The 22,730-nt window shown below is 39.8% G+C and overlaps 1 protein-coding gene across 1 annotated transcript; it reads right to left on the reverse strand.

The window, feature by feature from the left end:
- Positions 1–1,307: 1,307 nt before the first annotated feature.
- On the reverse strand, positions 1,308–21,317 carry LOC143892966 (histone-lysine N-methyltransferase ATXR3-like). The gene is made up of 21 exons (XM_077397887.1): positions 21,041–21,317; positions 18,258–20,840; positions 18,102–18,158; positions 16,512–17,747; positions 15,952–16,349; positions 15,296–15,865; positions 15,088–15,188; positions 13,452–14,292; positions 13,163–13,366; positions 12,951–13,022; positions 11,660–11,770; positions 11,455–11,555; positions 10,982–11,081; positions 10,532–10,627; positions 10,126–10,293; positions 9,910–10,035; positions 9,744–9,797; positions 6,349–6,596; positions 6,075–6,183; positions 5,678–5,980; positions 1,308–1,820 (listed from the first exon to the last, which is right to left on the reverse strand). Exons 2-21 carry the CDS (start codon positions 20,734–20,736, stop codon positions 1,644–1,646), a joined length of 7,551 nt encoding a protein of 2,516 aa, XP_077254002.1. The 5' UTR covers positions 20,737–20,840; positions 21,041–21,317; the 3' UTR covers positions 1,308–1,643.
- Between the last annotated feature and the right edge of the window lie 1,413 nt (positions 21,318–22,730).

Raw genomic sequence — 22,730 nt, forward strand, 5'->3', positions numbered from 1 at the left:
AGAATCATCATAGGAGCTCCATATAAAGTCAGATCATATGATTTCTGAAGAAGTTGACAACCGATTGAGAGCCCCAAACTGATTATTGGACTCAAAATTACGTTTAATTTGGAGTCCAAGGGCTCACAATCGGTTATTTAACAACCTTTGACTATGAGAAAAAGACTCATAAACCGAAAATCTATATATCACGCAGGAAGTTGAAAAGTTAAAAGGAAAATCATGTAATCATAAGAAAATAAATCTTCAATCCCGGTTCCAAAATATGTATCTAGATAGTTAGTGAAGATGCCTCATACTTTACTATTATAATTCATCTGGAAAAATTTTTAAAAAAAAATTTGTAAAGAAACGCAGAGCTCTTGAAGAAACTAGCAATTCTAATGAAGGACGGGATCCGTATTAGACTTCGAAAAAGTACAAAGGATTAGAGCTCTTGAAGAAACTAGCAATTCTAATGAAGGACGGGATCCATATTAGACTTCGAAAAAGTACAAAGGATTAGAAACTTTTGGTAAGAGACTGGCCATCTGGAGGTGTGCCTGTTTTTTATTTATATCTGAAATTTACGGTTGGAGAGGGTGGGGGGAAGAGAGAAACCTGTTGCCGATGAGAGGAATCTGTTGAGTTAAAGGCAGAACTTCATTAAAAACACTCTTTTAATTGACTAGATATGGCTTTTTGAGTAGATCAGCCTCCATAACCCTAATCATGACCACCTTATGATCCTAACCCTTTGATTAATTATGATTAAAAATGGCAAGTGGATTTCGCCGAGAAAAGTTCAACAGCTGATTACTAAGAGGCCGTTTGGATACGCAGATTTTAGAATCCAAGATTTCTTCAAAATTGTAGCTAAGAGACAAGAGAGGGAGCGGACCAGCCATCGTTTTTTACTCGTTTTTTGACTTCTCACCCTTCTTTCCGTCAAGTAGCAAATCCTCCCATATTTCCAAGTTTTAGAAATCTTAGGATGCAAGAGAGATTTTTAAAACTTAATTTCTCACTTAAAATCCAAGAAATGCTGTCACGACAGCATACAGCAGCTTCCTCATGAACCCTCTTTTACACTTTTTTCAAACTAAAAACCTGGATTCTAAAATCCGCGTATCCAAACGGCCCCTAGGAGATTTTATATGGTGTCCATGCTTAGTAGATCGTAATCAAGGTGCGTCTTTGATATTTGATCCAACAACAACAAGGGGCATTATAAGTGGCTGGCTGCAGAACACCGAGTTGTGGCCTACTAATAAATCTATGCTCTCCCTTCACATTCATCCAGAACACCGAGTTGTGGAACACCTTAGTTAACTATCAATGGAAATCATATTCACCCCCTGTACTTTTTGGTAATGGCACTCCATACTGTCATCCTTATAAACATCCCACAGCAACATGCCCACAAGAATATTTGATACTGCAAAGAGAACACTGAGATGAATAGATACAAGAATGAGATGAAAATGAGGAACAACTAAATAATCAATGCTCTACTTCTAAAAAAAAAAAAAAAACTGTACACCGGAATTGGAAGAGAGCCCGCGGATGTTTTGAAATGATTACCAACTTCTCACCACCATCAAAAGGGGAAGCTGTAGAAAAAAAATGGAATAATCATTCCAAAACATATGCATTGATAGGCATCACCGGTCCCACTTGGCCTGGAATACAGGAGGCCTGCTCTTTAGCCAATGAGCCATCTCCTTGTCCAATGGTGATTTATTCACAGCGGCGTCCAGCATCGGACTGCCAAATATCTGCGCGGAGCTCTTGAACAACCATATCCGGTCCTTCGGCCAAGGTCTCTGGGGCTGTTTCTCCTGGTTAGAGAGAGACAAGAATGGTGTGATAAGCATTTCAATTATTATTTTCCAATTCTTAATATTTTGCTTATAATGCTCTGCAAATATATATACATAGATACTCGTTTGCGAAAACCGGAGAACCAATCCTCACCCCACACTTAATATATATATATGAGAAAACATTTTCTACACACTAGTGTGTGTGTGTCTATATATATATATATATATAGAACTAGTGTGTAGAAAAAATAATAATAATAATATATATATATATATATATATATATATATAGAGAGAGAGAGAGAGAGAGAGAATAGTGTTCCTGCGCAGCTGCTCAGATAGCTTATCTGAGCAACTACTTCAAAACTCATGAGGCCCACATTTTTGGCGTGATCCAAAGCATTCATTTGAAAGGCCCTTCCATGGATAGGGTGTGTACCAAAAATCAGCCCTATAGGATCATCCTAACCCAATCAAAGGTGGAGGGGAAAATGGACTGATACTGTTTTTGACCATTTTTTCTCTCCACAAATGGCAGAGTTAGGATGATGCTAAAGGGCTCACTTTTGGTACAAACCCTATCCATGGAAGGGCCTTCCAAATGAATGCTTTGGATCACCACAAAAATGTGGGGCCACATGAGTTTTTGAAGCAGCTGCTCAGATAACTTATCTGAGCAGCTGCGCAGGAACACTTTTCTCATATACATATATATATATATATATATATATATATATATATATATATATATGAGGAAACAGTTTCTACACATGTAGATAAGTTATCTACACACTAGCTTCAAATATAGTGGGGGCCACATTGTTTGGGTGATCCAAAGCATCCATTTGATTGGCCCTCACATAGATAGGGTGTGACCAAAAAATCAGCTCCATACGATCATTCTAACCATCCGAACAGTGGAGGCAAAAAATGGACAGATTTGTGAAGGTTTATACACGTCCATTTCACCTCCACAAATCGTAGGGTTGGGAAATGATCCTATGGAGCTGATTTTTTGGGCACACCCTATCTATGTGAGGACCAATCAAATGGATGCTTTGGACCACCCAAACAATGTAGCCCCCACTATATTTGAAGCTTGTGTGTAGATAACTTATCTACACTTGTGTGTAGAAACACTTTCCTATATATATATATATATATATATATATATATATATATATATATATATATATATATAAAGAGAGAGAGAGAGAGAGAGGAATAAAAAATGGTGTGCTTAAGCGCACCAACACTTTTCTCATATATATATATATATATATATATATATATATATATATATATATATATAGAGAGAGAGAGAGAGAGAGAGAACGGTTCCTACACACATGTGTAGATAAGTTATCTACACACTAGCTTAAAATACAGTGGGGGCCACATTATTTGGGTGATCCAAACCATTCATTTTTAAGGCCCTCTCATAGATAGGGTGTCCACAAAAAATCAGATCCATAGGATCATCCTAACCATTCGAACTGTGGAGGCAAAAATGGACTAATTTGTGAAGGTTTAAAGACATCCATTTTACCTCCACAAATCGTAGGGTTGGGATGATCCTATGGATCTGATTTTTTGTAGACACCCTATCTATGTGAGGGCCTTTAAAATGGATGGCTTGGATCACCCAAACAATGTGGGCCCCCACTGTATTTTAAGCTAGTGTGTAGAGAACTCTCTACACATATGTGTAGGAACCGTTTTCTCATATATATATATATATATATATATATATATGAGGAAAGGGTTCCTGCTAACGTTAGCAGCTAGCTTAGCTGCTAATGTTAGCGTAAAAAAGGGTGGGCCACATTGTTGGGCTGATCCTAAGCATTCATTTGAAAGGCCCCATCATGGATGAGGTGTGTACCAAAAATCAGCTTCATTGGATCATCATAGGATGTCCATTTGTGAGGGTGAAAATGGACAGCTATTGTTTGTCCACTAATCTGCCCATTTTTTCACCCCACAAATTGACATCCTAAGATGATCCAATGAAGCTGGTTTTTTGTGGACACCCTATCCATGAAAGAGCCTTCCAAATGAATGCTTTGGATCCCCCAACAATGTGGGCCCACATTGTTTTACGCTAACGTTAGCAGGTAAGCTTACCTGTTAACGTTAGCAGGAACCCAAGATGATCCAATGGAGCTGGTTTTTTGTGGACACCCTATCCATGAAAGGGCCTTCCAAATGAATGCTTTGGATCCCCCAACAATGTGGGCCCACATTGTTTTACGCTAACGTTAGCAGGTAAGCTTACCTGTTAACGTTAGCAGGAACCCCTCTCTCTCTCTCTCTCTCTCTCTCTCTCTCTCTCTCTCTCTCTCTATATATATATATATATATATATATATATATATATATATATATATGTGAGAAAAGTGTAGCTACACGTACGGATAGCTAACTTAGCTACTCCGTCAACTTAAAATACAGTGGGCCCACATTGTTTGGGTGATCCAAACCATTCATTTGTAGGCCCTCACATTGATAGGGTGTGCCCAAAAAATCAGCTCCATTGGATCATCCCAACCCCTCAAACTGTGGAGGCAAAAATGGACAGATTTGTGAAGGTTTTAACACGTCCATTTTTGCCTCCACAAATCGTAGGGTTGGGATGATCCTATGGAGCTGATTTTTTGGGCACACCCTATCTATGTGAGGGCCCATCAAATGAATGGTTTGCATCACCGAAACAATTTGGGCCCCACTGTATTTTAAGCCGACGGAGTAGCTAAGTTAGCTACTCGTACGTGTAGCTACACTTCTCTCTCTCTCTCTCTCTCTCTCTCTCTCTCTCTCTCTCTCTCTATATATATATATATATATATATATATATATATATATATATATATGAGAATGAGAGAACGGTTTCTACACACAAGTGTAGATAAGTTATCTACACACTAGCTTAAAATACAGTGGAGGCACACATTTGTTTGGGTGATCTAAACCATTCATTTGATTGGCCCTCACATAGATAAGGTGTCCACAAAAAATCAGCTCCATAGGATCATCCTAACCCTTCGAACCGTGGAGGCAAAAAGTGGACAGATTTGTGAAGGTTTATACACGTCCATTTTACCTCCACAAATCGTAGGGTTGGGATGATCCTATGGAGCTGATTTTTTATGGACACCCTATCTATGTGAGGGCCAATCAAATGAATGGTTTGGATCACCCAAACAATATGCCCTCCTCCGTATTTTAAGCTAGTGTGTAGATAACTTATCTACACTTGTGTGTAGAAACCGTTTTCTCGAATGAGAATAGTGTTTCTGAGCTCTAGCTCAGATAGATTATCTGAGTTAGAGCGTCAAAAACTCATGTGGGCCCATGTTTTTGGGGGGGATCCAAAGCATTCATTTAAAAGGCCCTATCATGGATAGGGTGTGTACCAAAAATCAGGTCCATAGGATCATCCTAACCCTTCCATCTATGGAGGGAAAATGGACAAATACTGTTTCTCCAAAAATCTGCACATTTTTCCCTCCACAAATGGAAGGGTTAGGATGATCCAATGGAGCTGATTTTTTGTGGACACGCTATCTATGATAGGAGCTTCCAAATGAATGCTTTGGATCCCCCAAAAATATGGGCCCACACCTCTTTCTGAGCTCGAGCTCAGATAAGCTTATGAGCTCAGAAACACTATTCTTTCTCTCTTTTATATATATATATATATATATATATATATAGAGAGAGAGAGAGAGAGAGAGAGTATAATACAGGAGAGGTTGAGTCAGTTTCCTAGAGTAGAATCCTCGAGAAGAACATCTGTTTGTATCAAAGCAGCAAAATACAGAAATAGAAAACAACCACAAAACCAAATATTGAATTTTGGTGGGGCTTACCATTATGGACAACATAAATTTAACTGTTCTTGGGCCATAGTCGAGCCTCCGGGATGGCTTTTGAGACTTCTCGTAGAAGGATGCAACTTCTGGCAATGACAAACAACCTCTTCTCACTCTTGCTAAGTTACAATCAGGCTCTGCATAGGTCTGGTTATGCCAATAAATTAACTGCCCTAAGCAATAGTTTTCACTATAGGTTTTGCAGTATTCCTGGAAACCAGACCCCAATTTATCGGCATACTTGGGACCCATGTCGAGAGGGCTAATATAAACTGGCGGGGATGTCACGGTCCTATAATCCTGCATGGGTGATCAAGCACAATATTCAACCACTAAACAATATAGTGTCCAATTTTTTTTTTAGATTTTTAAGTTGGATAGAAAAAAGACTCACCCGAACTTTGAAGAAGCATTTTGTATAGGCATAGATGTGAATCAAGTCAGCAGCAGCATCATGCCGGCACTTGTATGAACATCGAAGATTTCGGATTTCATCCCTCAACCTGGAATCAGAGCAACGGATAACAAATAAAATAGTTAGATTTCAATATATATATATATATATATATATATATATATATATATATATATATATATATATATATATATATATATATATATATATATGTTGGTTGTAACAAATGGAACGAACTGCAACAGGATCTCACCATAATAAAGACTTCCGAAGCTCTTTCTGAAGGTCAACAGAACCAGATGGATCATGAGCATTAATCTTGGACTTTAGATCATTTAATAAGTCTGCATCCATGTGTGGAACCATGGATTGAAGTAGTTCCTCCACTAGTGAGCCCTCCCCTTTCCAGAGGACGAAAACCAAAGCTTCGGAACTAAGCATCTCTAATGGTGGTGGAGCTTTTTTTGGATCCCCGAAAACACATCTCATGACATATCTTACCTGAAAAGTGATTTACAGTCTGAAAAAAGGGGGAACACTAGCAAAATTTAATTAAAAAGACATGAAATCAACGAACTACATGCATTGTTAAATTGGACCAAAACTCTTAAGAAAGATTTTGACGAACTGGAGACAAGCGGACCTTTTGTGAAGCATGCCAAACGTTGAGGAAGATGTTATCTTATGCTCTCATTTGACATACAAGGAGAGAGAGAGAGAGAGAGAGAGAGAGAGAGCAGAATTTTCAAGGAGGAAGCAAAAAGTTGGGGAAGAATAACCTTTGAAATAAACTGGATCTTATTTTTTGGGCATGAGATAAGTTTCCTGCAAATTCTGTGGTGGATCAACTTGCTAAAGAAGGGGCACTACAGGCGGATATGATTGTTAGTGTTGAGGATCACTTAATTGGAAATTTGTGATACCTGTGCTGTCATTTAATCACTTCTGTATTTTGTTGATTGTTGTTTCAGGGACTGCTTGTCCCCGTTTTCTCTTTTATAGAATAAAACGTAATTTTTCAAAAAAAAAAAGAGAGATAAGTTGGCTGCAAGTTACACTAAGGGATATATTTAAGGAAATGGAAAATGATAGTTAGCAAAAGAGGAGAGAAAAGAATAGCTGCACCAAGATGGAATCCGCCACCTGCAGGTTGGTTGAAACTAGATTTTGAGGACGGTTCTATAAGGAAACCCAGGGCAAGCAGGAATTGGTGGCATCTTACGGGATTCAAGTGGAAAACAGTTGATGACATTCACAAGGCCTGCAGGTACGTGCGATGCAAATGAAGGTGACGTTATAACTTTACTTTGGGGCCTAAAATGGTGTATCAAGGCGGGATGAGGCCCCCTAATCATTGATGGGTACTGTACCCTTTTTTACCTTTCAGGATAAATTGGCTTTTTCTATAATGGCTTCAGGATAAATTGGCTAATCAAGGAAAAACCAAAAAGGTGATGCTCGTCATATGACTCATATGTCTTGGCCAGTGGAAGCTCGCAGGGATTAAAGCTCAAATTAGAGATCTAGTGCGGATAATTAACTCGAGATTTCATCAATCGGCAATTGACAAGGCGGATAAAATAGCAAAGGATGGAGTGCAGGAGGAACTAGAGATTATTGAATTCAGCCCCAAGTTAGAGAGGGAGGGAATGTAGAGCTTAGGTGGATTGAGATCGCTGTACCTTCTTGTTGGGACACCTTGTCCCCGTGTTACACTTTCGGTCATGAATAAAATGTCATCTTTAAAAAAAAGCTAAGCAACATGCATGTACCTGTATAAAACTTACTGCAAGGTAGAATCATTGTTATAACATCATTTTTTTTTTTCTAGATGAATCGGAAGCTTCAATTATCTAAAAATATAAGATGATAACAAAACAAATACTCGTTTTCTACTCTTTTTTATGGTGATGAATTAATTAAGGGATAAAAAAACCCATGACCAAGATGGAGAAACTACACCCAAAAAAACACCAAGAAGGTAATCAAACATCTAAAGAGACACTCTTAACTCCAGATCGAGCAAAATGACCTACCTGTCAAAATATTCTGAAAAAATAAATGTCGTGTGCCTTAACCATGTCTAAGACCTCAATAGTGTTGGCAAATCTCCAAGGGTAAGTATCACCATTTCTAACCCACCAGAGGACATCAAGAGGGTCCCTCTCAGCGATAAGCGAGTCTAACAAATCCTGATGAATGAATCAAGCTCCCCTAAGCAAAGGTTGGACCTCTGCCTTATTATAATCACAAGCTCCAATCACGGCCTCCGCACTACAAAGAAGACCCCCAACACCCGCAGGACAAAGATTCCCTAAGCTAGAACCATCGAAATTAAACATCAAGAACATCACAGAGAGGAGAGGCAGAGGGGAAGGCGAGGCGAGGAAGAGAGGGGGGAGGAACCCATCTTAGAGGTGGGAGGCTTCACCCAAATCCGGCCCAGCCCGATCTCCCACGATCGACGAATGGTGGATTCCGAGACACCTTTGAAAATGCAGAGGACCACTACCCACTGCACTACATCAGAGGATCTGTTGCTGAATGACCCAGACCCCTTTTGACACTATTTTGAAAGCTTTTTTGTTTCTTTCCTTCCAAACAAGCCAGAGCAAGGTGAGGAGCAACAAGCCCCAGAGAGTGCGACCCTTAGAAAGCCAATGTGCAAAGACCTAGAAATCAAACAACTCAGAAACATGACCGGGAAGAACCAAAGTCCAAACACTTTGAAAATGTAACCTCAAACATCATGAACAAAAATATAATGGATAAACAAATGATCAATTGTCTCACCCGAAGCGAGACACATGGTGGTCATGGTTTTAAATTTCGACCGAAATCCGAAATTGACCGAAACTGAAATTTGGCGCCTTTACCAAATTTCGGCCGAAATCTCGGAATTTCGGCCTGAAATTTTGATTTCAGTGGGGTCCGAAATCGGTACCGAAACCGAAATTTAAAACCTTGCCCATGGTGCAATGATTGACAATAATCTTTTCACGACTACGAAGATCATCTACTGTTAAAATTTTCATACAAACACATGAACCAGCAAAAGTAAATCACCCTTCGCTAAGCAGATACTCTCCAGACCCTTCTAAAGGGAGATGGCAACCTGCGGGGCAAGCTGGCAGTATAATCAGTAAATCACCGCACGGAAAACATGTCCTCCAACTTCATTATCCAAACCAGTCTATCCCCCTTGCCTTCTAATGAAAAATGGAATCCTATACCAAATCAATCTCCCGATCTAAAAGGGCATATGGAATTAAACATTCCAATCAACTCATGCTGTCGTCTATGATTTAGCTATTCTTAATTGATGGATCACCATACCCCTGTTGTGGCCAAAGTCCTACTGATTTACTTACAATATGCATCAGATTTTCTCTATTGATCAAAATTTGTATTCTCAACAAAAATTAATCAAATGAAAACAGAATATTTATTGGCACAATATGACATTGTTTTGCTATTAAAATGCATGAAGCTACCCAAAGCTTATTAAATGAGCTTTCTTGCAATTGAAAACAGAGAAATATTTATCCGAAAAAAATTCTTAAATAAGGCGTACAAGAAACTTGCTTTGAGATATTATAAAAGATGCAAGATGGGCTGCATATAGGAACATTTAGTAAACCCAGTCACCTTGTCAAGTGTAAGGGCCAAATTTTGAAGCCTTTGGTTGTAGACACCCTCAGCCTGGCTCACAAAAAAAAAAAAAAGATTAAGAAACAAAGCTCGCAGAAAACATGAATATAGTAATAGAGAGAGAGAGAGTGAGAGAGGACAAAACTGGAGTCACGTAGTTCACCTGAACCTCTGCATCACTCTTCTCAACCTCGAGGCAAATATCTGAAAAGAATTTCCTCTTCTCTTCCAAATTATGATTTAGAATCTCCTCAGGAAGCATTGTTCTTTCAAAATTAATAAACCTCACCTTCATCCAGAATACAATGTGTCAGATGCCAAACAGGAACAGCTCATCCTACAAGTGAAATGAGAATAAGCTGCCAACATATATATATACCAAACGAGCTGAATATGCAATTAGCCAATCAGGCAATCCAGCAAGCAAGCAAGTGCCCAAACCAGCCCTTCCCAAGTCAATATAATCTTCCTGAGAAACAGAGTTTACTTCGCAGGCCTCTAGCATCAGCCGATGCCGATCTAGCATCCCATGGCATTCCTTTAACACCTGAATATTTTAAAGAGTAGAAAGTGAATACTTTAAAGAGAAAAAACATTTTAAAGAATAGAAACAAAAGGGAAAATGCCAATAGTGTGCAAGGGGGGGTTTAAGATTCAGTATGTCAAGCTAGGAAATCATCTTTCTAAAATGCCAAGGTAAGCCACTGAGAAATTTTAATTCAATTGCTACAATATTCAAAAAAAACAAGCGAAACCGTCAAAGGTAAGTGCATTGAAGTTTTGACCTTTTGAAAAGCCCCTTCACCAGTCAGGTTCAAATAGCTTCCCCTGCAAACTTGACTGCCACACAAACAAACAGATGCTTCGTACTCTTCCTTACTCTGCAACAGCAAAATAGCAACATTGATAATTAGAAATTATCCATTAATGCTTATTATGAAGGGACTTAGAATGGAAGGAACCCTCGAGGTTATGGGGGATTACTCGAATGTCATCTAATGGGACAAGGGCTTTAGCGATGGACCATAGAGACTAGCCAAATTCCTGGATGAGATCAGGGAAGTGAGGAGAGGGAGGATTTTTTCTTTTTCTTTTTTCTTACCCCAGGAAGCTCAAACCATTTGGATGAGCTCTTTGAGGGATTCCTTGTATACTAGACATTTTTTGCGCAATTACGTGAATTAGTAATATATGGTATCCTTCATTAAGAAAGGCACTTAAAAGAAAAGGCAAACCTCTGTTACAGAGTTATAATCAAAGGTGATCTCCTCGCCATATCCAATGGGAAGTACAGTGTAGATTCCAATCTGGTACTGGCCATCTACAGCAGTAACTCTGTTTACATGGAGTGGATAGATCAGTATAAAAACCACAGATGATCACCAAAACCCCCCAAAAACATCAAAAAATATCAGTGACTTCCTTCATGCGTATAATGAAGCAAATTTGTATACAGTGTGTTGTCATCCTGATTTAGCCATCATCAAAAGTGAAAATTGCACTGAAAATTACAAGCATTTGACCTACTCAATCAAGTCATCCAAGATTCAGCAAGTCACAACTCACAAATATCATTTATACACTCTGATTGTAATATTCTAATAATGCTAACTAATTGTTCTGATGGTATTGCACTATCTTTTTCTTTTGTGTGCATCCATACCCAAATATAGCAAGTCATAAAAATGGAATCATTAATAGAACTTACTTTGCTTCACAATTAGGTCGACAAGAGTGACAAATTCGGCTTGCATAGTTTGCCTTGTGCATAGCATCAACAACAACCAAATCGTATCCATCACGGTCGCCCTGCCAGATAAAAAGATGACAAATGAATTTGTTCTGTGAAAACATGCGGAAGCAATCATGTACAATAAACCATACGTAATAACTTGCAGAAGTAAGCAAAACACCTTTGGCCTCTCCAAATATATATTGTAGAACTCAGGTGCTGGATCTTTGTTGTTTTTTTGCAAAGACCTAATACCATCCTGCTTCTCAAACCATTTCCAAGCAGGATAAACCTAAAAGCATAGAAGGAAATGCAATAAAATGGTCATCTTCATAATTCATCAAAATAATTTCGCATGTCAAACGTTCTATGTGGCAAGATGTCTGAAAAGTAGAACCAAGAATACTTAACAAAAATAACTAATATACACAAAAAAATGTGGCATATAGATATCGTTCACAAGCCCCCAAAAGAAACGGGGAAGAAGCACATTAAAAAAAGGAAATATGAAGAACATGTTGCATATAAGAGCATGTCCTTATTCATGAACCTTGGCAGGATTTTTGAATAAAAATATAGACTTAGTTGAACATAACTTATAAAGAAATGTAAATGAAATCCTTTCTAAATCAGTGATGGGTCATCCACACAAGAAGACTTCTAAGAAAAGATATTTCGATTAAAAGTGACCCTCTTTATTTTTGAAATGGAAAAGTGACCCTCTTTATTATTCTTATTTTAAATTAAAACTAGATTATGTTCATGAGAGGAGGGGGGGGGGGGGGCATTTTCTTCCAAACTCAATTGTTGTCAGTGTTCAATAATTCCATAACAAACTGACTGCATGTTGTCGATTGGGAAAATATGAGTAAAGAATAGATGGCGTTTTAAAATTCTGAAACCAAGGAGTGGTCATTTAAAAATAACAAAAAACTGAAGGTGGTACTTCGTAAAAATCCATTAGAATTAAAATCTATAACATTTTCTAATGAATGTTCAAAAACTCCTGTATTTTCAGACTCTTGGTATTTGTATCTTGTGAGAAATTGCTCAACTTTTATTCTTAAAGCTATTAGGAAATTGATTAGAGAATGAGTTATTATATCACTGCAGTCCCCTTTTGGAGATTAGATTGTGTCAGAATTAAGAACAAGTACCTAAATTTTACTAACATCAATATTCGTACCTGGTAACACAGCAAAAAATAAAAGAATTATCTCAGGGTATGGTAGTTTAGCAGCCATAATGAGTTAGCTCCACATTATGATTAATCAATTAGAAGAACAAAAGCTTACAATAATTTTCCAACTTCCAAGAGTGTAGAAATGTGAACTCAGATCCATGTAAAAAGGATAATTAATACTTCATGTTTAAAGATGAATAAGCGAGTTATCTTTGAGCGGTTCAATGATAAGACATAATGCACGAGGCTTAATAACCAAGACTATCAACAACTTATTACATATATATACCTCTCCCAAGAACTCCACAACAAAATCCTCTTCGCCAAAACCAGACTCTTTGTTGCAAACCACTCCAAGTCCCTGATCCCAACAAAACCCAAAAGGCAAGTATCATAAGAAGAGAAGCATAGAGTGAGTGAAGGTGAAATGAAAACAACAATAACATATGAAGAGGTATAAATAGTCCAGATAATGGCAGTTCGAACAACAAACATGCATACCTTTCTATAAGAAACATAATTGTCATCAGGACGATTTTGCATGGCCTTTAAGATACTTTGACACATTTTCGTAATGCGTGTATCACCACCTTCCTCGGCAGTATCTAGCATCTCTAAAACAACAGGTCGCAAAGGATATATCATAGGAGTGTTCCCAGTACCGGTGAAGTGTCTGATTTGCTTATTCAAAGTTCGCAAAAGAACCTACAAGAAAAGCCACTGGTCCGATGATTCATATGCAGAAGAAATAAATAAATGAACAAATAATTGCTGATAATCACAGACTTACCTCTTCAATAAACAAATGCTTCTCCAAAAGTGGCCATTCTGAACCTTCTGGCATAGAGTCAAGAATAAGATTGTGAGTATAAGGATCTATACCATAAACTTCCTGTTCAAGGACCTCATCTCCAAGCTTTTTTCTAGGTTTATAATCCTTTACTTCAGGAATTTCCATATCCAACTCCTCAGCACCATTTTTCTGTGCAGTGAGTTTTTCAGCATAATCATCTGGTAAAGCAACCCTCATCTTCCGGTGCACTTCCTCCTCATCTGCTATGACAACATACCGGTCAATGACTTCATACTTACGAGTAACAGGGGGAACCAGGCTTGCTTTTGTCATGCGAGCACCCCATTCGCGGTCTTCAGTCATAGAATCCAACGCCTCATCTACCATGAATGGAGTTCCATTTCTTAAATCCCCATTACCGCCTTCTGAACGGATGTCCAGGTCACTTTCTGTATCTGAATCAGTAGACACACCATCACCCCTACCATCTTCCTCGGAAACGTCATGGTCATCAGAAGTGTCACTTTCTGAATCCAAAGCCCTTTTATTCAATTTGGATAATCGCTTTCTAATTTCCCGATCGGATGCATAGCCTCCACAATCAATGCCACCATTGACATACGATGTCCCATTACTCCTAATTACACCTCTCCTTTCACTAATAAATTTGTGTTTCTTTTTATACTTGGAGGCTGCTGAAGAAACCCCTGAAACTGGACTATCTTTTAACCTCTTTATCATTTCATCTCTTTCATTAAATGACTTAGAACTCTCTTCCAAGCTTGTGACCAGTTGGAAAAACAACATGATAATGTGCTTCATATCCCGATTCTTTGCTCTGCATTGACAAAATCTATGTAATTAGAAAATGTGTAGCATAAAACACACACAAAAAAAATCAAGAAAGGGGTATTTAAAGCGCTTAGTGACACAAAATAAGTGTTTCAAAACTCGGACTTGTGCGATAACTCGGCCAAGGTAGAAGGCAGTTGATTTGGATGAGGCAGAGACTGATGTGGTCCTAACTTGGGCGAGCCAACTGAGTATTGGTTCACTTGGTAGGGCAAGATGCAGACTCGATCAAGGTAAAAGGGAATTGACTTGGGTGAGTCAGCAATTTGATTTGGAGCTTTTAAGCTGTACAAAAATGGAGACACTTTAATAAAATTGAGCACAGAGCCTACTTTCCAGAAAATCATTACAAACACCTGGAAATTCTAAAATTTAAAGCAGTCCTTCCACAATGTAGGAGTACCATTTCAATCAATATTTCAAAACTTGGACTTCAACAAGAAATCGGATTAGATAAAATGGAGTCAACTCGCACGAATCAGTGATTGACATGGTCAATTTTTATTAACTCAAGCGAGTCAGAGAGGTTTTGATTGCCTTGTGATGTACATCACCTTGGTAGGGCAAAACTTGGGCTAGAGAACTAGTGTTGACTCGGGGAGTTTTTAAACAATGGTTTCAAATTTTCAATAGGAATCTAAAGAAAGAACTTCATGGACAGCTTTCATCATTCTGGGGGAAGTTTTGGAATTCAGGAATTCAAGGTCATTTTCTTTAAAATCAGGAGCACCCTCTGAATCGGTCTAAATTTTAAAGCATCAAATTGAGCAAGCAAGCTCACTTTAACGCATCCCGGCACATTCGAGTAATATCCTCCTCGACAGATTTCAATCCATGGCGAATATAATAACCATTCTTCATCCTATCTTCAATTTCTGCAACCTGATCAGATAAAAGTGATAAGAATCCAAGGGATGAAAACACAAAAAATCCAACAGAAGTGGATTAGGGTGTGTCTCCATAATTAAGTACCAACAGTTGAGGTATACCTTCGCTATAAAAAACTCAAAGGTATTATCCCTCATGATGTCTTTCAGACTGACAGCAAGAAATTCTTCCATCCTCTTATATTCATTCTCAGATTTCCTGCGAAGCCACCGCCTCATCTGGGCATCCCTTGAAAGAACCAATGAGGACTTTCTAGCATCAACTAGTTTTGTACGCTTGTAACAACTCTGCCAAAATGTGTGGCTGCCTGGATCCTTCCTATCCAAATTGGGGTAGTGATCAGAAGAAACTCCCAGTTCACCAGAGCCATCCAAATGAGAACTAGAGGCCTTGGAAGCCTTAGAATTCAAGTAGTTTTTCTCAGTTATGTGTTTAAGGCTCTTCATCTTTGAATTCGACTCTTCATGAATTTTGGTGTTGCGTAAATCATGGTCTCTTATCCATTTCACATTTTTAAATGAGTGCATCAACTCTCTAAACTGACTGCAACCTCTGATATCTACTGAAGATATACAAGGGAATGATTGGAGAACTTCTTCAAGTGCACCAGTACTAACATCTGTGCAGCCCAACAAGATAATAGACGTTATCTTTGTTTTGTCATAAGCACTCTGCAAGCCCAAATAAAGACAATATATTAAACCCAAGATAACAGGAAAATGCCCAAAAATAATTATAATACACAAAGGAAACCTACCATAATATTCGAGAACATGGAATCTTTACAGTTGGGGCCTGCAGATGAGAAGTCGACCTGTCTAGAAATATCCCTGTAAAACTTCAAAGCGGTGTTCCAACATTTACAGGTAGCAGCAGAAAAGGCAAGGGACTTCAAGTCACTCCTCAGAAAATGGAACACCCTCGCCAATATGCGCCCATTCAGCAAACCCCAGCTCTCTGTCTCAATTTGGGAACCCACGCTATTTTCTCCACCAATGGCAGCTTCGCCACATAATTCCTCAAACAAAAAGTCATTCTTCTGACTTGTCTGTAAGTCCTCATCCATTTCATAGTCTTCTTCACTTTCATCAAACAGCAATCGACCTCTTTTTCCAGCACGAATGTTATCTTTGTAAACCCCAGGTACATCATCCTCTGCTTTCAGGCAATACACCACAAAAAGAATATCACAAATCTCAAACTTACAAAACCCAAAAAAAAAATGAAAAAAAAATAATAATAACAGAGAATGTTTCACCACATAGAGAAATGGATGGGTGACCAGGGAAGAACATTTCCTGCAAGTTGGAGTTATACCTGATTTCCGGAACTTGTTCACTGATGAATCATGAGCAAGGGCAGTAGAACTTTTTGTGATTGATGAATTAAATGGGAAGTGTTTGTCCAATTCCTTTTTTGGCTGCTTCGCACTGATCCACGGATCCAAGACCTCATTTATAGCTGCAGCGAACTCTCGACTCTTGTAAGATTTCATAACTAATTCATGCAGCTTTCCACGTGTATAACCAATGAATTGTGGATGTGAGTTGTGAAATGAACTTGAAGCCATGTCGATCAAACTATGGGCAACCTGTGACTGAGGGAGAGAAGCATCAGCAGAAGAATCAGCAGCTGATGACCCTTTTTCTTCTTGGGTATGGGCAGCTCCACAAGTAATCGGTACCCATATCTTATCAATTTTTCTAAAGGCACTGCTATGCTTCTGGATAATACCTTGAGCAGCTAAAGCCTGGAGCTCTGAAAATGATGTTGGGCCATGTTCATGGCCAGCACCATCTAGGTAGTACCAATCCCCTAAACTTAACTGTAATTCGTCTACTGTGCAAACATGGTCCGTTGGAGTGTTAATATCGGCTCTGCACTTGAGCAAGGCTTGTAATTCATGTCCATCAACCTTTTTGGATTGAACAACGCCTTCAGTGAATGAACTCTTGTTGTCACTACTTGCAGAGAAAGACCGAACAGACCTTGAAGTATGCCGCTCATTACTTTTAACTTTCATACGAGAGTCACATAGCAAAGGACCATGGTCCTTGACCACACATGCATTTATTCTTACTACTGGTAGGATAGTCCCTTTCACTCCTCTTGCAACCAATGGCTTAAGTTGACTTGATCTGCTTGCGAGCATGTTTTTGGTCACTTCACCATTGCTTTCATTCTTCTCTTCTGCCCAAGAAAAAGCCCAACAGGGCATCTCAAGCCTTCTACTGCGTGAAGGATGGTACAGATCATCCTTTCTGTGCCAACGGGGATCCTCATAACCAGACTTTGGCATCTGACAAAGAGGGTAACCTTCATTCAGGACGAGTTTCCTTTTAAAAAATCTATCTTGCACTGCTTCATCATTCCTCTTCCAGTCACCACCCTTGCAGGACCACAGGCTGCCAATCCAATCACTAGAGTCATAGCTGGGAAAAAAGCATTCCTTCTCAGAAGGTGCAACCAATCTAGTTTCACTAGTTTCACCAAATTCCTCATCTCTTGGATGTGCAGATGGCTCACCAGGGCCACCTTGAAACCTTGTAAAACCTGCAAAACCACACAATAAACCCCCCATCTGGTGATTTTAAAAAAGAGGGGAAAAAGAAAGAAAAGCATACGCCATATTTTTCAAAAATGTGTTACTTGATGTTTATCAATATAATCCTGGATGAAAGGTGTAAAGGAATTTGGGGAAAAAATCTTTAACAATTTGTAATTCACAGTACGCTGACGTTGTGTTCACACTGTGTTACTTAAAACACAGATATGAAACACCAGCAAACATGGGATGTCAATGACATAGTTCACAAATCACCAGGGTCACTTCACATAAAAGGAAAACATAAACAACAGTAATGGCATATCGTACCTTTCAAAAAAAAAAAAAAAAACATATCGTACCTTCAGAACCACCCCACTTATCCCATTCTGCATGCTCAAATGTCATGTGCAAAACCTCTGCAAGGATAATATTCCCAGAAAGCAGCAACAAATACAATCAAAAAATATGCAACAGATGACTGAAATGAAAAGTAAACTTTAAAACAGGAAAACTACCTCCAACTGTCTCGAGTTCCCTCCCAGGAATAAGAGTATGACCGTTTAACAGAGTCCCAATTCTGTCATCTATGTGGAGATCCTCCAAAGATTCTGATGCAGCCAAACTTCCATCCAGTTTCTGCACTGGCTGCAACAAAGAGACTGATGGTTCCTGACTCTGACTCTGCCGATTACCAGGTTGTCCGACATCTCCGACATCCACCAATAAATTCCCAGGAGCCTCAGGAGGATTCACCAGCTGCGTTACAGCATCTGAAACAATGGATGGTAAGTTAACAGGCACCAAGGGAGAGGCGGCATGTTCAACAGTTACCCACCGGTTGCACTCAGAATGCTTTATCAAATGATCTGACTGAAGAACCCCATCTTCCACAAGCTTCCTGAGGTCACACAATCTAGAGGGCCCTTGTTCTATGCCAAAATGATCAAGATAAAACCATTTGCCTAAGTTCATCCCAGTCACTAGTGGGACATGAGGCGGTGTGTCACATATGTCCATATCCTCTTCCATTGATGGCAACTCTTCAGGAGCTTCATTAACCTGAGGAGTAGGCTCACTGCAAACTGCAGTTGAATTCTGTGACTCTTTTTCCTTGTGAAATTGATCCTCAACATTTTTGTCAGGACAACTGATACTGCTACTGAGACTGTTACCGCCGTGTGATTGTCTAGCGGTAGAGGAATGCCTGTGAGAATCTATACCATTGGAGGTGTCCCTCCGCTCGATCCTCTCTTCATGCCCTTGGTTTCCATACCGATTGTGCTGCCTCTCACTGACTCCGCTCTTCTTGTTTGTATCCCGATGATCGTGGGTCCGCCCCCGATCACGTGATGATCGCTCTGAGTAAGAAGGTGTTTGTTCCCTTTGATCACAGTGCTGGACTCGGACATGTGGGGATCGTTCCAAATAAGCAGGGCTCCGGTCCCTGTGATCATGGTACCGAACCCGGTCACGTGGGGACCGCTCCAAATAACCTGTGTGAGGTGGGCTCCGTTCCCTATGATTATATTGGCGGGCCCGGTCATGTGGGGACCGCTCGAAATGACTTGGGCTCCGGTCCCTGTGATTATAGTGGCGGGCCCGGTCATGTGGGGACTGCTCTAAATGACCTGGGCTCCGGTCTCTGTGATTATAGTGGCGGGCCCGGTCATGTGGGGACCGCTCTAGATGATCTGGGCTCAAGCCATGCCTATCATGAACACTTCTAGAAGATGAAGACAAGTCACGATGCCTAGAAGAATACCTGCCCGAGGAAGAAACCTTTGATGTAGAAGAATTTTTATAAGATCGTTCAGCCGGAGATCGAGAATACAACTTATCTGAATAGCTAGAGCGGTTGTTGTCAACGGAAATCCTCCGACTTTTCGACCAACAATGGTCGCTGAATTCACCATGGTGTTTGCGACTATTGCTCTCAGGCTCGATGGCATGCCGTTTCAGACAGGCACCTGGTGTGTAATCTTTACTGTTCTTCTTCCTATCAATGTGCTCGTTCTTATAGGATCCCAATTCCTCATCTTGATAGTGTGAACTGCTCTTTGAGCCCCTTTCATGGCCAGCGATCCAGCGTGAAGACCTCACTCTAAAATCCTCAGAGAATTTCACAGAAGGTGGTGGGTTTTTCGCTCCTAGCCTACCTAATGAAAACTCCTCCATGCTACTACTTTCTTTCTTAGATGAGCGCTCACAATCACCTTCCAGCCCCTTCTCCATAACAATCTCTCCCTTCTCTACTTCCCATTTTCGTCCTTTCCGGGAACTAAACTCATCCTTCACCACCTCCCCCCTTCGCCATTTATCTGGTATAAACTCCCCCTTCTCTACTTCCCCTCTACGCCATTTATCAGGGATGAACTCCCCCTTCTCAACTTCAGTTTTACGCCCTCTCCCAAAGCCAGACTCTGAATTGTCTACTTCCCATCTCCTCCATTTATCTGAAATCAACTCTCCCTTCTCTACTTCCCCTTTACAGAATTTCTCTGGAACAAAATCCCCCCTCTCTACTTTTCCTTTTCGCCATTTCTCTGATACGAACTCCCCCTTCTCCATCTCTCCTTTTCGCCATTTCTCGCGAACAATTTCCCCTTTTTCTGCTTCTCCTTTCCGCCATTTTTCTGAGACAACCTCACCCTTCTCTACTTCACCTTTTCTCAATTTCTCCAAAGCAAACTCTCCCTTTTCCACTCTTTTCTTCCCCTTCCCCGAACCAAATTGCTTCTTCTCTACTCTCACTTTGCTCTCTTTCTCCAAATTCAAAACCCCATTCTCCAAATCCCCTCTCTGAGAACTGAATTCCTCTTTCTCTACTTCCATCTTCTTCTTCTTCTTCTTCTTCTGCTGCTGCTTTCGCTGCTTATCTGTGAATTGGAGAGACTTTGAAGTGAAACCGCCATTGCCTCCGCATAGCGTCTCAGAAATCGGAAATCTTTCCATAACAATTTGCGAAGGCACACAGGCGACTCCGCCATCGCCCATGGACTCGGCCAAGAACGAACCCTAATTCTCCCCTTCCTTGGGGCTGTCGATGCTCATACTGCACCTTCTCGAAACAGATCGATCCAAGCGAAGAACCAGAAACCCTAATTTCCAGAAAAGAACAACAGATTTCAACCGAATCAATGCGAAAATCAAACCGAAAGCAATGTAGGGTTTCAAATTCGGGAAAAGAAACGCGGGAAGAAAACAAGATACTCCGAATTGAAACCCTAGGGTTCGAATCCAGAAACCTTGGAAATAGAAAAAAATCAAAACAGAACTAAAAAAAAAAAAAAAAACTCACCGCCAAAAGAAATCCAAAAATTCAGGCAGGGGATCGGGATGAGATTCAGAACCTTCGTCTGAAGCAACATACAGTGAGATAAAACTGAAGGTACGGACAGAAATACGTCATGGAAGTGTTTGGAAGACGAAGATCCCTCTCTCTCTCTCTCTCCGTGTTATCTGTTTTCTATTTCCCCTTTGCAATCTGTCAATGAGAGAGGAAACGAGACTTTCTAATTTTTTCTTCTTTTTCTTTTCTCTTCCGTTCTTTGGCCTTGACCTATTTATTTCGGACGAACTCGGGTTAGGACGAAAATCCGTATATGAAACTGTAGATAAGCTAAGATGTACGGTCTGGGCAGCGGGTAAAAACTAGTTGGGAAATTTTGGACGGTCAAGCTGCCCGGATCTAGGAGGGTTCACCGTGGTTATTGGTAAGAAGATTTCGTTGTATTATGCTAGCTCAAATTACTTGGTCTTTTCTTTTCTTTTTCTTTTTCATTTTAGGATTTGTTGGTGTTGATTAATAAGATTGGATGAGGGTGTTATGGTAATTTTGATATGAAGTACGGGTTGCTTTTTAATTGATTAAAAATTTCTTGCTTACGATTGGAAATAGGGCTTTTTTTGCCTTCCCGAGAGAATTGGGCCTATTGGCACTTGAAATCTTTTCAATGGTTGGAGACCAAAGTTCTTGGATATCATACTCCAATCCACTTCATTGGAGTGGGATTTCATGCTCCTCTCTCTCTCTCTCTCTCTCTCTCTCTCTCTCTCTCTCTCTCTCTCTCTCTCTCTCTCTCTGGACTCCCATTCTTTGGGTTCAGGGTTGTGAGTTAATGGACCCTAGTACCCTCTCTTTCTATCTTTAGAGGTATCAAACTATCAATGGTGGACCCATAGAGTCCGTTGGATCCACCGATTGGAACGTTGGGGGAAAGGATTTGGGCACAGCAATTGGACCGGACCATGTCCATTGGATACATATCCTAATGTGTGGAATTATTTCACATCATGACTCAAATGTTGTGGAGAAAATCAGCTAGGCAAATCTGATCTGATCATACACAAAGAAATTGAAAAGAAAAAATAAACACTAACATTAAATGCACACCAAGATTTTACGTGGATAGACCAAGATGCGTGCGTCCACGAATGAGAATGCGATCTACCACTATGAGAAATCAAAATACAAGAAGTACAATGGATTAAAACAAAACCCGCAACCCTTGTCCTTTCAACTAGGGCCGTATACAAGAGCAACAGGAGAAACAACCTCGAGAGAAACCCCAAGAAAAACTGTCATTTTTCTTTTTCTCTGTCTCATTCTAACGCCTAGGCCGTCTCCCAGCGTGAAAGAATCTCTTTTTTTTTATCTTGTTTCTATATTCCCTTCCACTACACTTGGTGGGAAACAGGATAACATTCCCAACATACATAGACACAAAATTTGATGGAGCATCCTAGATTTGAATAGAGGGCACCAATGTAGAAAAATGCATTCATATTTCCATTCATTTATGCATATTCATCAGTGATATTTTTTTAAAAAAATTTAAAACCCTACACAGAACCACAAACATAATTTCATTTTTTTTTTATGGGTAAGTTGGGTTTTGACGGAGACTCCTACCGGTTTATTAGATAAAGAGAGAGATTTTATAGCCATAATAGGTCCTACTCAGCTTGGATCTGGCGATCACTCCTGT

This window comes from Tasmannia lanceolata, unplaced genomic scaffold, assembly GCF_043159265.1.
Source record: "Tasmannia lanceolata isolate RefF3 unplaced genomic scaffold, GAP_Taslan_0.1 ptg000015l, whole genome shotgun sequence".
Lineage (NCBI taxonomy): Eukaryota > Viridiplantae > Streptophyta > Magnoliopsida > Canellales > Winteraceae > Tasmannia > Tasmannia lanceolata.

Bases quoted from the DNA above. Each gene is read 5' to 3' on its own strand.
- LOC143892966 (XM_077397887.1), bottom strand. From the start codon at position 20,736: ATGGGCGATGGCGGAGTCGCCTGTGTGCCTTCGCAAATTGTTATGGAA. The intron at 11,556-11,659 runs GTGTTTTGCTTA...TTTATCTGGCAG, and splicing joins TATATTTGGAGAGGCCAAAG to GGCGACCGTGATGGATACGA. The intron at 9,798-9,909 runs GTGAACTACGTG...TTTGTGAGCCAG, and splicing joins AGAGTGATGCAGAGGTTCAG to GCTGAGGGTGTCTACAACCA.